General features: G+C 45.7%; 1 protein-coding gene across 1 annotated transcript in view; it reads left to right on the top strand.

Moving 5' to 3' along the window:
* Window positions 1-3,124: 3,124 nt before the first annotated feature.
* The window catches only part of SSH1 (slingshot protein phosphatase 1), a 122,724-nt gene continuing 110,251 nt past the window's right edge, over window positions 3,125-15,597 (top strand). Inside the window, exons 1-2 of the mRNA XM_077461293.1 lie at window positions 3,125-3,395; window positions 14,245-14,282. Of these exons, the coding sequence (XP_077317419.1) occupies window positions 3,330-3,395; window positions 14,245-14,282 (104 nt within the window). The 5' untranslated portion in view covers window positions 3,125-3,329. The remainder of the gene's footprint in view (window positions 3,396-14,244; window positions 14,283-15,597) is intronic.

Here is a 15,597-nt window from a genome sequence, read left to right as displayed (position 1 = left end):
TGCTCATGTGCCTTCTTAAGGCGGTCGTCCCTAGGTGAGTGTTGGGCTTACCGCGACTAATGCATTGACTGCAAAGATTGCAGATGGCAACGCTATTGTCAGCAGCGGACACGTTAAAAAAGCCCACACTGCGGAGCCATGTGCCGGTGTCCTGGGAGCGCCAGATGTGACCGTACATGGTCGATGACTCGCTCCTGATACATTTGCAGTCTGCTTTGTCCCTCCTGTGCAATGTAAGTTATTCCTGCTTCTCCCTATCTGCTGGTCCATATCTCCCTCTGAACTCCCCTCCTCTTCCTCTCTTGTGGGCACCCACGTGACATCACTAGACACGTCATCATCAACGTCACCTGCCCCACCGCTATAAGTAGAGATCTCAGAGTAGGCAGCAACACCGGGGACCAACCTCCTCTTTGGGCTGATCTGGGTACTGTCGTCAGACTGCTGAGTAGCGGTTGTTGCTACCTCCTCTTCCTGATCCAATACCAAGAGTGGCTGCGCATTAGAAATGTCTTCTTGATATGGATCGGAAAATAATTCCTGTGACTCAAGCGGAAGGTATGTGGTGGTGGTGGTGGTGTTGTTGGTGGTAGTGTCTTTGGGGGTGCACATAGCAGAGAGTGAAGAAGAGGGTGCAGATCGAGAGGATGAGGAGGGTGCAGAAGAGTAAAGTTGAGCAAGCCACTCAACCAAGTCTGGTGCGTCCTTTAAATGAATTGAACGCACCTTCTGCAACTTCCCACTTTGGCTCAAGACTGTTGCTCCTGCCCTACCCCTACCACCCCTGCGGAAGGGCCTGTCTCTTCCTCTGCCTGTCATTTTTTAAATGACCCTGTGACAAAACTCTCAGTCCCTATACCGATGAAGGACTGCTGCAGTATAGGGCAGTGGTCAGCAGTAGTGCACCTCAACCCTATGTATTGTGGACCTATACCAGTCCTTATAGAATAGCAGACTGTATCTCACTCAACCCTATGTACTGTAGTACCCTATACCTTGCCAGTCCTTATAAGGACCTTTGTGGAACAAGTAGGTTGTGAGTGATTAGCAGACTGTACGTCAGTCCCTATACCGATGAAGGACTGCTGCAGTATAGGGCAGCGGTCAGCAGTAGTGCACCTCAACCCTATGTATTGTGGACCTATACCAGTCCTTATAGAATGGCAGACTGTACCTCACTCAACCCTGTGTACTGTAGAACCCTAGACAGACCAAGTTACCAGTCCTTATAAGGACCTTTGTGGAACAAGTAGGTTGTGAGTGATTAGCAGACTGTACGTCAGTCCCTATACCGATGAAGGACTGCTGCAGTATAGAACCCTAGACAGACCAAGTTAACAAGTAGGTTGTGAGTGATTAGCAGACTGTACGTCAGTCCCTATACCGATGAAGGACTGCTGCAGTATAGGGCAGCGGTCAGCAGTAGTGCACCTCAACCCTATGTATTGTGGACCAATACCAGTCCTTATAGAATGGCAGAATGTACCTCACTCAACCCTATGTACTGTAGAACCCTACACCAGGTTATTACCAGTCCTTATAAAGGACCTTTGTGGAACAAGTAGGTTTGAATGATTAGCAGACTGCAGCAGAAGGGCAGCAGTCAAGTATAATATTCTTTCTATATTTGGAAGAAAGAATATTATACGTGTACAAGCCTATTACCATACCAGTCCTGAAAAGAACCTTTGTGGAATTAATAGTAACAGCTACTGATTAAACTGACCCTCACTGCCTCACACACTGCTTCCTGCCTGTCCCTATATAAACTGACAAAACAGAGGCTACTGGAACAATAACTGGAATAGCACTTTTGTGGACCTGATAGTAACAGCTAATGACTAAACTGACTGTCCCTACAGCAGACACACCGTCCTGTCCCTTTCTCTAAACTGACAAAAGACACTCAGGCTGCTGCAACAATCACTAGCACAGCAAACCTATATACACCTAACACCTATACCAGTCCTGAAAAGAACTTTTGTGTACCAAATAGCTAGCGATTTGGGTCACTGTAATCTCTCCCTGCTCCACACAGCAACCTCTCCCTATAGTGACAGAAGAAAGAATGTAAAATGGCCGCCGGATCGGGTGTATTTATAAGTTAGGGGGAATGTCCAAGTGTCCATGTGCTGTAATGTCTCAATTGGCTGTCCTGTACCCCATGATGGATGTGTCATCAGGTCAAAGTTCTTTTACACAGTAAAAACACAGAAGTCCGCCGGGCGAACGGCGGCAATAGTCTGCCGATCGGGCGGAACGCGAACAGCCGTACTTCGCCGCGAAACGACCGCCGGGCGAACCGTTCGGCCATCACTAATCAAAATCTTCTTGGTACATCAGAGTTCCCAATGTTCCCCCTTACATCAAAATCTTCTTGGTACATCAGAGTTCCCAATGTTCCCCCTTACATCAGAGTCTTTTTGGTACATCAGAGTTCTCAGTGTTCCCCCTTACATCAGAGTCCTCTCCGTACATCAGAGTTCTCAGTGTTTTCCCTTACATCAGAATCTTCTTGGTACATCAGAGTTCTCAGTGTTCCCGTGTTCCCCCTTAAATCAGGGTTTCCAGAGCATCCCTTATGTTAGAGGCCCCAGAGTTCTCCCTTAATCAGAGTCCACAGAGTCTCCTCTTACAGTGAAAGTGAATTCTGCAAGTTCAGATGTAAAAGGGAAACTCTGTGGACTCTGATGTAAAGGGGGACTCTTCTTATTAATTTCATATAATTAGAAATGTTATCTATAGTTTATACTAGAAAAAAAAAATTGGCGTGCGCCGCTAAAGTGTTTGGGTTTGACTTGAAGAAAAGGTGGCAACTCTAGTCATACCTTCAAAGTACCATTTCTTCTAGATTTCCTAGGATGTGCTGTGACTCTGGGTCCCTTCAATAACACTCCTATGTTTGCTGAGCATGTTTTCAAATAGGACAAGCCCTGGTTGGGGGTCATCACCCCCTTATAGTTGGGGGGGTCCACATCCCCTTATAGTTGGGGGGTCCTCACCCCCTGATAGTTGGAGAGATGACCTCAGGAATGGATGATATCGGAATGTGACTGTGTGTGACATTCGATATCACCGATAGGGGGAGCTCGGGATCCGCCAGGATGGGGGATCAGAACATAAACCAGGCTGTAGAGGACGGCGGCGTCCAATCACAGAGCGGCGGTCTCTGGTACTAGCAGAGGCCGGCCGGGGATAGCAGTAGAGCCCGGTGCCGGTATATTGATGGACGGGAGGTCTGTGTGTACCTGAGCTGACAGCATCTGTCCGGGGAAGTCCTCAGAGCTCACACCGAATTCTCCTCACCCGGTACACGACACACCGCGGCCATGGCCTTGGTGACCCTGCAGAGATCCCCGACCCCCAGTGCTGCCTCCTCCACCAGTACCAGCGAGGTAAGCCGGCCCATTCCTAGGAAAGAGCGGGGGAGGTGCAGGCTGTGTAGGCCGCAGTGGGTGGAATTGGTTGTGCCTGTCCTCATAAGGGATCAGGATTGTAGAGTGCCCTGTGTAGTGTTAGTAGACATGACCCATGGGGGGTCTGATATCCTGTGTGTGAGACTGGGGCTCTTCATTCACACAAGGCAGTCTACCTCCACTCCCCAGGCTTCCTGTCACACCATACACAACATAATCTGCACAGAATGTTCAACACACTTCATCGCAGCACATAGACGTCTATAGGCACCTTCATTCATGCAGCAGCCCTTGACGCCCCCCCTTCACGGGCGGTATGGGGACGCCCCCCCTTCACGGGCGGTATGGGGACGCCCCCCCCTTCACGGGCGGTATGGGGACGCCCCCCTTCACGGGCGGTATGGGGACGCCCCCCCCTTCACGGGCGGTATGGGGACGCCCCCCCCTTCACGGGCGGTATGGGGACGCCCCCCCCTTCACGGGCGGTATGGGGACGCCCCCCCCTTCACGGGCGGTATGGGGACGCCCCCCCTTCACGGGCGGTATGGGGACGCCCCCCCTTCACGGGCGGTATGGGGACGCCCCCCCTTCACGGGCGGTATGGGGACGCCCCCCCCCACCCTTCACGGGCGGTATGGGGAAGCCCCCCCCACCCTTCACGGGCGGTAAGGGGAAGCCCCCTCCCACCCTTCACGGGCGGTAAGGGGAAGCCCCCTCCCACCCTTCACGGGCGGTAAGGGGAAGCCCCCTCCCACCCTTCACGGGCGGTAAGGGGAAGCCCCCTCCCACCCTTCACGGGCGGTAAGGGGAAGCCCCCTCCCACCCTTCACGGGCGGTAAGGGGAAGCCCCCTCCCACCCTTTACGGGTGGTTCACGCGTCTGCCGCAGCCCGAGTTAACCCCTGAACGAGCTCCTGTACCTGTGGGAAACGCAGGAAAAAAGGTTTCTGTGTCTTTTTAAAGCCGCAGGGAAATCGCATGGTGCTTTTGGGAAACTTAATTTTTATTTCCCGCAAATGCACTGTGTTTAGATGCTTGGAGGTGACATTAGGAATTAATGACAGCACCACATGGCTGTAAAAGAGCAACACATTTCGGGTGTGAGAATTGTTGCGATTCCCACAACCGCACAAGTGTGAACCTAAGGTGGTTTTCAGGTGCCTGTAATCTGCCTCCCATGCCACCCGAATGGTTTCACACTGGGGGGGTGTGCTTGCGGGATGTAAGAAAAAGTCCTGCAAGCAGCATCTGTGGGGCTGTATACAGCGCTCCCAAAACACGCCTCCCCATTACAGTGAATGGGCACCAATTCTAGAGCACCTGAAAAGTACTCGGGAGTGCTCCCGCAAGGTGACCCCCTCAGGAAAGTTCTTCTCCTAGGGCAGTGATAGCGAACCTTGGCACCCCAGATGTTTTGGAACTACATTTCCCAAGATGCTCATGCGCTCTGCAGTGTGGTTGAGCATCATGGGAAATGTAGTTACAAAACATCTGGGGTGCCAAGGTTCGCCATCACTGTCCTAGGGGGTTATCTGATGCGGGGATGAGCCAAGAGAGCCGCTGAGGGTCGAGGATGTTCGGGGCCACTCTGTGCAAAATGAGCTGCATAGTGGAGGCAAGTATGATATGTTTGTTATTTAAAAAAAAAAAAAAAAACCCTTACAATCATTTTAACTTGCCTTTCCTTCAACAGTCCCTGTCCCTCACTAGCACCAGCATCTTCTTCTGGGTGGCAGACTTCAGCTGCCTTCTTTGGCTGGTGTGGAATGACATCACTCCCGTGCATGCGTAGTTTAGTGTACATGCTGGAGATCATTTCAAGCAGGGCTCATTTACACAAGGGATCACTCTTCAGAGGGTGTTTGACAGGCTGTAAGGAGGAGTTGTGCGTTGCTTCCTGAATGGGCTTGTTCACAGCCTGCATGACCTTTGTACGGCCTGAACGTGCACTGCAATGCATTGTTAACCTCTTGGCTCCAACAGCACGCAAATATGCCGCCTCTCAGCAGGTGAGCCAAATGTTTGCGTGCAATATTGCTAAACTGACTGTACAGAGAGTGCATGCTCTGCGCACTCCCAGCACAGTTACCAGCGGCTAACGGAAAGCTCCAGATCGCTGCTCACAATTGGGAGCTTTCTGATCATATTACAGCCAGTCACGGCTGTCACATCATAAGCCCCGCCTCTTAGCATCTGTAACTCCATAAAGTGGCAGGAGGCTCCAGCGCTAAAGGGTCCAAAAGCATTGTCTTCTTTTCTGGCATGGGATAACAGCATTCCTGCGCAGCTCAGTTTACATGCTGGAGAATGCTTTGAGCAGGCAGGTAGGTGTATGTTATTGCAGAAGACCTTGCATGACTTTTTTGCAGTAAAGAGCATGTCTGATCAGTTTGTGACAGTGGGACTTTAGTTCCAAACACAACAGGGGGTTTATTTTAAGGATCAACCGATAACGTTCCTTCGGTGCCGATACATTACCGATATTTCGCCCACCTCTCCTCCTGATAACTGATATTTTGTACATTACATTTAAAAATGTTTGTTTGTTTTTTTACAGTGTAATTTTACATATTTATTTTTTAGCACTGTTATTGCTGTCACAAGGAATGTAAACATCCCTTGTGACAGTAATAGGCATTGACAGGTACTCTTTATGGAGGGATTGGGGGTCTATAAGACCCCAGACCCCTCCGCTACACTTCAAAATATTCAAAAAGTCAAGATTGGCGTCTTTGAATACTTTTTTTTTTAAACTGGCGCCTTTAATATGCCAGTAATCCAGGAAGTGATGTCATGATATCGCTTCCGGATTACTAGCTCTGAGAGCCGAAAGAAGCATTAGCTTTGTTCAGGTCTTCGGCCAGCCGACGGACATGTCTGCTGGTTGCTCAGGCCTCTCAGTGGGGGGGACAGCCCAGGCGAGCGGCAGAAGGCGGTTGGGGGGGGGGGGGTGGGATTTCCCCTCCCGCTGTTTGTAATAACAGCCCAGCGGCTGCTGAGCTTCATCGGTTATTACAATAAAGCCGACTGTCCGCTCTAAAGAACAGTACTGGAGTGATGTATGCAGCTTCATGCATCACCCCGGTAAAACTCCTTGAAGTATTTTCGACTAGCTTTTTTATTTTTTTTTTATTTTTTTTTTTGATCGTTACTTCTAAAAAAGTGACTATCGGTCGTGCCATAGTTTATTGTGCTGTGGCTGAGAAGTAAAGTATGCAGCCGCAACATGTCCACACCCCTGCCCACTGCCTTTGCAGTTTAAAGCGTAGGTCCGCCCACCGCTGCAAAAATTAAAAGCCAGCAGCTACACATACGGCAGCTGCTGGCTTTTAATAATAGAACACTTACCTGTCCTGGAGTCCAGTGATGTCAGCACCGCAACTGATGTTTCCATCTGAGCGGACCACTCATTGACTTGTATGGGCAGGTGGATGTCAGCAGAGATGTGTCCGCTGACACCTGTCTGCTATTGGATCCAATAAGATCTACTCAAAACAGATGTATGGCGATACGTTCGCCATCCATCCAGCGGATCCGTTTTCATCCGATCTACCATAGAGGACAGCGGGGCTCTGACAGGTCCGGCACAGTGAGCACTCACTCCATGAGGATTAACAGAGAGATCTCCCACTGAGCTAGTGGACTCCACTGAGTGGATCCGCTTCGTGTGAAAGGGGACTAAAGCTGGCCATAAACCTATAGATTATCTGCAGATTTTCTATGGTTAGATGGAAAAAGTGCAACAGATCTCTCCATGTTCGCTAAACTGTGTGGATGGAGGAATCTCCCACTTTTTCCATCTAACCATAGAAAATCTGCAGATAATCTATAGGTGTATGGCCAGTTTAAGAGGGAAACGAAAATGACAGGACAATAGACTCAGCCGTTTCTGGACTGAAAATGCTAGTTGTCTGGATGACTTTAACTTCAGTTCTTTGAGTTATTGATCCAGGATAAGCATGCAGATTAGAAAAGCTAAAGTGCAATCGTAAATCTAACGCTGATTTGCATACTTGTTCCAGTTCAGATGAACAGCTGGGCAGTTGGTGGGAGAGGTTGGCAGTGGGAGCCTCCATACTCCTTCAGTGTAGGTTTCCTTAAAGTGGTTGTAAACCCTTACAACCAACTTTGACCTACAGGTAAGCCTAGATTAAGGCTTACCTGTAGGTCCAAGAAATATCTCCTAAACCTGCATGGTTTAGGAGATATTTGCCAAATAGACAGCGGAGCGCAGGCGCACTGAGCGCGCCGCGGTCAACAGCGATATGCCGCGAGTGGCGGCTCCCGTGCGCATGCACGGGAGTGACGTCATCGCGGCTTCGCCGAATGACAGTGGCGGAGCAGCGAGACCCCACTGAGAAGATGGATGCGCCGGACTACAGGGGACAGCGGTGACTTCGCTGGCTCCTGTGTCAGGTAAGTGACACATAATCGGCTACTATGTGATGCAGTAGTAGTCCATTATGCTTTACCTTTTGCAGGGAATCAAAGAGGAAGTAAACTCATCAGGGTTTACTTCCTCTTTAAAGCCCAGCCAGGGCTTAATTATTGTGTTTTTTTTTTTTTTTTTTAAAGCAACAAACTGCTATACTTGGTGTTACCGCCTCCCCAGTGCTGTCTTCTGCAGTAATTATGATTTATCACTAGATGTCCCTTGTATTCTGGATTAAATAAATCATTCAGCTTTTAAGGACACCTTTTATTTTGGATTAAATGACCGTGTCATTCAGCACAAGTTTAAATTTTAAATAAATGTGTGCTGTGTGTAAAATGAATCTTCAGGTGCAACAAAGGCTGAAAAATCTTCCCATGTGACCCTTCTTGGTAAGTGTATAGTCTACTTCTGCGGTTTCTTCCAAGACCCTTATGTCCCTACAAAATACAGTAGTGATGTGGGGTGGTCATCGGGTGGAACCTCAGCATGGAGGAACGTACCCGACATGAGACACTCCCAGGAGGGTGTCTGATGCTGAAGCCAGTGTAACGTTCTAAAGTTTTCATCTTGAATAATGTCACCGGATTATTTTATCTCCCATAAGTACAGAGAATGTAGTGCTGTGGTAAACTTTACATTATTTTTCCTTTTTGTGCTCACATTATCCAGATGGTAGGGAGCTTAGTTCCTGAGGAAATGTCTTGGGTTAAACATGAGCAGCTTAGACTAACAGCGTCCTGATCTTCTCTTTCACCTTTTGGTATTATTGTTTACCACTATTCTCATAGAGAACTTCATTCTAAAGCCCCTGTGTGTAAGGATTTACCAGTAAAACCTCATACATATGCTATCTACTGTGTTTAAGAGCAATGTGTACAGCAAACTTTCACCAAACATTGTTAATGCTTACAGCATTCCCAATATATATATAATTGCGCTACCAAATAGAAACAATGTATAAAGCAGCCAGCATCAACAATGGTACTTATGCATAGAAAACAAAATATGCCAGTACAGCATGTTTCAAGCAACTTTGTTGACACTCTTAAAGCACCTTTCAGCTCCAGTTTGGATCTGTTAAAACACAGATGATACTGGAAGTTGTGTCACTTTAAACAAGTTGCTAGCAAGCTTTCAGAAAGTTTTTAAGTATTGCTGAAGCCTGTTAGCCCTTGTACACAAGAAAATGTACGATCGGAACGTGTTGTCGGATAATCCGACCGTGTGTGGGCTCCATCGAACTTTTTCCGTCGGAATGTCCGACCAACAAAGTTTGAGAGCTGGATATAAAATTTTCCGACAACATGATCCGATCGAACTTTGTCCAATCGTTTGTAGAGAATTCCGATCGGACAAAGTGCCACGCATGCTCAGATCAAATTACGAGACCAAAGCTATTGGCTACTAGCTGCAATGTAGTCCCATTGCAAAGAACGAACGTCATTGCGTTCTGAGCGATCGGATTTTCCGACAACTTTGTCCGACCATGTGTATGCAACACCAGTTTCGGGAAAAATCCGATGGATTTTGTTGTCGGAATGTCCGACCGTGTGTACAAGGGCTTAGAAGCTAGCTAAAGAGGAATTATGACTAGAATGTGGCAATCTTTGAAGAATTAAATGACAGTGCCTTGAAAATATTCATACCTCGTTTAAAATGTTCCCAAGTATGTGATGTTACAGCCATAAATGTAAATGTATTTTATGTGATAGACCAACACAAAGTGGCACATAATTGTAAAGTGAAAGAAAAATGATAAATGGTTTTTAAAAATGTTCACAGATCTGAAAAGTGTGGTGTGTATTTGTATTCAGCCCCCTTTACTCTGATACCCCTAACTAAAATCTAGAGGAACCAATTGCCTTAGGAAGTCACCTAATTAGTAAATGTCCACCTGTGTGCAGTTTAATCTTAGTATAAATACAGATCTTCTGTGAAGCCCTTAGAGCTTTGTAGAGCACCTTAGTGAACAAATAGCATCATGAAGGCTAAGGCACACACCAGATAGGTCAGGGATACAGTTGTGGGGAATTTTTAAAGCAGGGTTAGGTTATAAGAAAATATCCCAATCTTTAAACATCTTACGGAGCACTGTTCAATCCATCATCTGAAAATGGAAAGCGTATGGCACAACTGCAAATCTATCAAGACATGGCTGTCCACCAAAACTGACAGGCTGGGCAAAGAGAGCAATAACCACTTCCAGGCCAAGGACGTCATATGACGTCTTTGACTTTCAGTGGTTATATCTGAATGATGCCTGATATCATTCAGATATCTTGTTTTTCTGCTGGCTATTCTGTGCACAGTAAGAATGATCATAGCGACAGTTCACCGGCCTGATCTTTCTTACAGGAGGCGGGAGGGGACATCCAGCCCCGCTGCCGCCCTCTGATGCTTCTCCGGGATCGCCTGTGCCATAGGGGACCCGGAGAAAGAAGCCGCCGCTGTATGAAGAGTATGGAGATTTCTGGTGACCACACATAGTCACCTCTATGACCGCCGATACCCGGGCGCGACGTTATGATGTCACGTCCATGCCGCGGATGTCAACATAGCCGAGATCTCAGCTGAAAAGCATCAGATCTGTCCTTTTTTTTTTTTTTTTTTTTTTTTTTGATCTGATGCTTTCCAGCCTGGAGGAGAGATGTGGGGTCTTTATAGATCCCCACATCTCTCCATAAAGAGGACCTGTCACAAGCCATTCCTATTACAAGGGATGTTTACATTCATTGTAATAGAAATAAAAGTGAACAAAAAATTATATATATATATATATATATATATATATATATAATTTTTTTTTTTTTAACCACTTGCTTACTGGGCACTTAAAACAATTACTCAGTCATGCAACACTGTACCCAAATGAATTTTTTGTCTTTTTTTTCCCACAAATAGAGCTTTCTTTTGGTGGTATTTGATCATCTGGGGTTTTTATTTTTTGCGCTATAAATGAAAAAAGACCGAAAATTTAGAAAAAAAAAAGGCATATTTCTTTGTTTCTGAGACAGAATTATGCAAATTATTAATTTTTCTTCATAAATTTTGGCCACAATTTATACTGCTACATATCTTTGGTAAAAATAACCCAAATTAGTGGATATTATTTGGTCTTTGTGAAAGTTAGAGAGTCTACAAGCTGTGGTGCGAATCGCACAAAATTGATCACACCTGATGTACTGGTGGACTATCTAATTTCTTGTGACCCGAACAAGCCAGGAAAGTACAAATACCCCCCAAATGACCCCTTTTTGGAAAGTAGACATTCCAAGGTATTTAGTAAGAGGCATGGTGTGCTTTTTGACGTCATTTTTTTCCCACAATTCTTTGCAAAATTAAGATTTTTAATTTTTTTTTCCACAAAATTGTCATTGTAATAGGTTATTTCTCTCACATGGCATGTGAGAGAAATAACACCCCCAAAAAATTCTGCTACTCCTCTTGAGTATTACAATACCACATGTGTGGGACTTTTTCACAGCCTGGCCACATAGAGAGGCCCAACATGCAGGGAGCGCCGTCACATGTTCTAGGAGCGTAAATTACACATCTAAATTGTTGACTACCTATTACACTTTTGAAGGCCCTGGAGCACCAGGACAATGACAGGTGGCACTGATGACAGGTGGCACTAATACGTGGCACTGATGACAGATGGCACTAATACCTGGCACCAATGGCACGTGACACTGATGACAGATGGCACTGATAAGTGGCATTGATGACACGGGACACTGACAACAGATGGCATGTGACACTGACAGGTGGCACTGATGACAAATGGCACTGATATGTGGCACTGATGACAGATGGCACTTATACGTGGCACTGGGGGCGGGTGGCACTTTTATTTATTTATTTTTTCTCACTTACTGCCGCTGCAGCCGTTCATCTCTCCCCTCTCACACGCTGTCTGTGTGAGGAGGGAGAGCGGCGCTGAGAGATGATCTCTTATGTTTACATATGAGATCATCTCACATTGGACATGCCGACCGCGCTGTAAACGGCCGCTGTGATTGGCCGTTTACAGCGATCTGTGTTTGCCTGTCTCCGGGGGACACGGCAAGCGCAGAACTTCCCCGATGCGCGCCCGCGGTGGCGTGCATTGTGGAAGTAAACACCAGGACGTCCAGGAACGGCCTCCAGGACGAAAGCGCCTGCTCTATAGCCGTTATTCAGCTATAGGGCGGGCGGGAAGGGGTTAAAGAGAAATTGTAAAAAAAAAAAAAAGACAGTAAAACAATAAAGAAAAAAAAAATGTAAGCACCACCATCCCTGTGTGCTTGCGCACAGAAGAGGATGCACGCGGAATTTCTGCCCACATACGTAAACGGCATTCAAACCACACGTGAGGTATTGCTGCTTGCGTTGGTCTAACTCTAAAGATGTAACCTGTAAAAAAATAAAAATAAAGCATCGCCTATGGAGATTTTTAAGTAACAAGTAAAGTTTGGAGCCATTCCACGAGTTTACGTGACATGTTGGGTATCTATTTACTCTACGTAACATCATCTTTCACATTTATGCAAACTAATTGGGCTAACTTTACTGTTTTTTTAATTCTTGAATTTTTTATTTTTTTTTGTAACAAAAAATTGTTGCGCAAATACCATGTGACGTAAAAAGTTGCATAAAATAAGATATGTTTGGGAGTTCTGAGTAATTTTCTATCAAACAAATTATGATTTTTACGTGTAGGAGAGAAGTGCCAGAATAGGCCTGGTATGAAAGTGGTTAATCAGAGAAGCAGCCAAGAGGCCCATGGTAACTCTGGAGGAGCTGCAGAGATCCACAGCTCAGGTGTGAGAATCTGTCCACAGGACAACTATTAGTCGTGCACTTCACTAATCTGGCCTTTTATGGAAGAGTGGCAAGAAGAAAGCCATTGTTGAAAGAAAGCCATGAGAAGTCCAGTTTTTCAGTTTGTGAGAAGCCATGTGGTGGACACAGCAAATGTGGAAAAAGGGGCTCTGGTCAGATGAGACCAAAATTGTACTTGTTGGCATAAAAGCAAAATGCTATGTGTGGTGGAAAACTAACACTGCACATCACCCTGAATATGCCATCCCCACCGTGAAACATGGTGGCAGCATCATGTTGTGGGGGGATCCTTTTCTTCAGCAGGGACAGGGAAGCTGGTCGGATGTGATGGGAAGATTGATTGAGCCAAATACAGGGAAATCATAGAAGAAAACCTGTTAGTCTACAAAATACTTGAGTGGGGTGGAGGTTCACCTTGCAGCAGGACAACGACCTTAAACATGCAGCCAGAGCTACAACGAAATGGTTTAGATCAAAGCATATTCATGTGTTAGAATGGCCAAGTCAAAGTCCAGACATAAATACAATTGAGAATCTGTGGCAAGACTTGAAAATTGCTGTTCAGACGCTCTCCATCCAATTTGACAGAGATTGAGCAATTTTGAAAGGAAGAATGGGCAAAAATTCCACTCTCTAGATGTGCAAAGCTGGTAGAGAAATACCCAAAAAGACTTGCAGCTGGAATTGAATACAAATGGACGCCACACTTTTCAGACATTTATTTGTAAAAAAAAATTGAAAACCATTTATATTTTTTCCTTCCACTTTGCCACTTTGTCACCTCTAAGACCTAATATGATCTTACACTTGATGTTTTAAAACTTACTTTTAGCCTTTTAAAATCTTCAGATTTGGTTAAAATAATACCTGGTGATCCTGCCATTAAGGACCTTGTTCATTTACTTTCCTGTTATGGGTTGACAGTGTTCTGCCCTTTTTGACAGATGTTCTCCTGCATTGTCACTATGTCACAGCAGAAACGGACAGCTGTTCAAACACAGACTGTGCAGGGATGTTCATCTGTTATCGGGAAGCCCACCCTGTGCAGTAACGTACATCCACCATTGGAGAACGTGCATGCAGAAAGAAAACAGCTGCAGTAAGACCGCTTGAGATGAGTATGCCTGAGGTGCCAAAAGGGATAGAAAAAGTTTAAACGTTTTTCTAAAAGAAAAATTATTAGAATTATTTGGCACACATGGCTTAGAAAACCAAAGGTCACCTGGTAAGGTTTTTAGATCAGCTTTAATCCAGTCTGCTGAGGCCATGCTGTTCATTCTGTACAAGGGCAGTGCAAAGGATCTTAGTAGGACTTGACATATTAATAGCCAGCTGGTGACAAGGTCGAAAGAATGCTAACTATTCAGTATTCTTTTGGATTGACTGACTTCATAATGTTTTGGAATAGATTATTTAATGTAAAAAGTCAGTTTTTAATGCACGTATATTATTCGTTAGCTAGCTGGATATATTTGCAGAAGTTTGGGAACCTTGTCAACCCGTTGTATTTGGTACCCACTTTCAATTGAGTTGCTTAACTTAATGCATGGTTTTTCCAAATTTCTTACAGGAATTTGGGAATGATGATGATCGGAAAACTAATATAAGGTGAGCTGTTTGTTCTCATCTCTAATTGTTTTGGGTGTGTCCATTGTGTCTTCTGTTGCATTGTAATAGTTACAACATTTGAATAAAATTACACACTCTGTAACAATTTGGTATTCTAGTTATTCTTTGCCAGGGGTGCCCAACCAGTGGCCTGGGGACACATGTAACCCGCAGAGCCCTCTGAATGTGGCGCATGACCTCCTACTCTGGGATGGCTGGTTAGCAAGTCCAAATTGCGTGTTCCTAACCTACCATCCTAGAGCATCAATGTTATGAATGAAGCCAGTGGTAGAGGAGGCAAGTGGTTGTGGAGCAGAGCCACATAAGCTGATGCTTTCTGTATAGCGCCACCTACTGTCACAGGTGAAGTGATATCAAATGTACCTGCCTGGGACCGCAACAGCCTATGATACCTGAATGGAAGACTGTTATTAAAGGTATGTTTTAATGCTAAAATCACAGTGTATATATGGACATACCTGTTCTGCAGTGGTTACCGGGCTGCTTTCAAACTGATCCGCAAGTGCAATGCACTTGCGGGTTACCTGCACTGAGCCATAGACTTCTTTTAGTACCTGTGGGTTTGGTGTGCTTTCATAAAGTGCACTACACCTGCATGATATAATAGAAGGCTATGACAAAGTAGAGCTAACCTGCAGTAAAACCACAGGTGCCCTGCACCCATGATGTGGGTAAACTGCAGCACTTCAGTGTGAAAGCAGCCTTGGGCCCCTCCATTCACCTCTATGGAGCGGCAAATATAAACAGACTTGTGTCTGTTTACACCTGCCTACCTCAAATCCGCTCATTGTGGCCCAGAGTCAGTTACCAAGTCCCTTAAGTGGCTCTCGCTCTTCAAAAGGGCACCACTGTTCTATGCAATGGATGGTTGCTTGTATAATAGCAAAAAATTGTGAATTGGCATGATGTTAAATAAATGTATTTGAGATAATTCATGAAAACAGTGCTTTTAATTTGTCATGTGCTGTTGGTTAATGTAACATATAACAGCCAAGCAGAAATGAAATGATATGACTACTGGAAAACAATTATTTTTTTTGTCCAAGGGTTTCTGGATTTTGCACTCGCTGTCACATTCAGTTGGCAGTACTGGCACCAAATGCAGCCCATTCAAGTGAATGGAGTTGCGTGGCAGCGGCTGTGCAATGCACACATCTGTGGTGCAGGCTTTTCATGTTAAAAACGGGGAGTAAGGAGGCGACCTATTGCCTTACAACTGCCTGTCAATGGCCCTCTGTAAAGTGATACACCATGGATCACTTTTCAGAAGGGTGGCAAAGGCTGCCAGTAGTGT

Source organism: Lithobates pipiens, unplaced genomic scaffold (assembly GCF_037356315.1).
Source record: "Lithobates pipiens isolate NorthernLeopardFrog02 unplaced genomic scaffold, aLitPip1_a1.2 Scaffold_3, whole genome shotgun sequence".
NCBI classification, from domain to species: Eukaryota; Metazoa; Chordata; class Amphibia; order Anura; family Ranidae; genus Lithobates; species Lithobates pipiens.
This window is presented reverse-complemented; position numbering and strand designations above follow the sequence as displayed.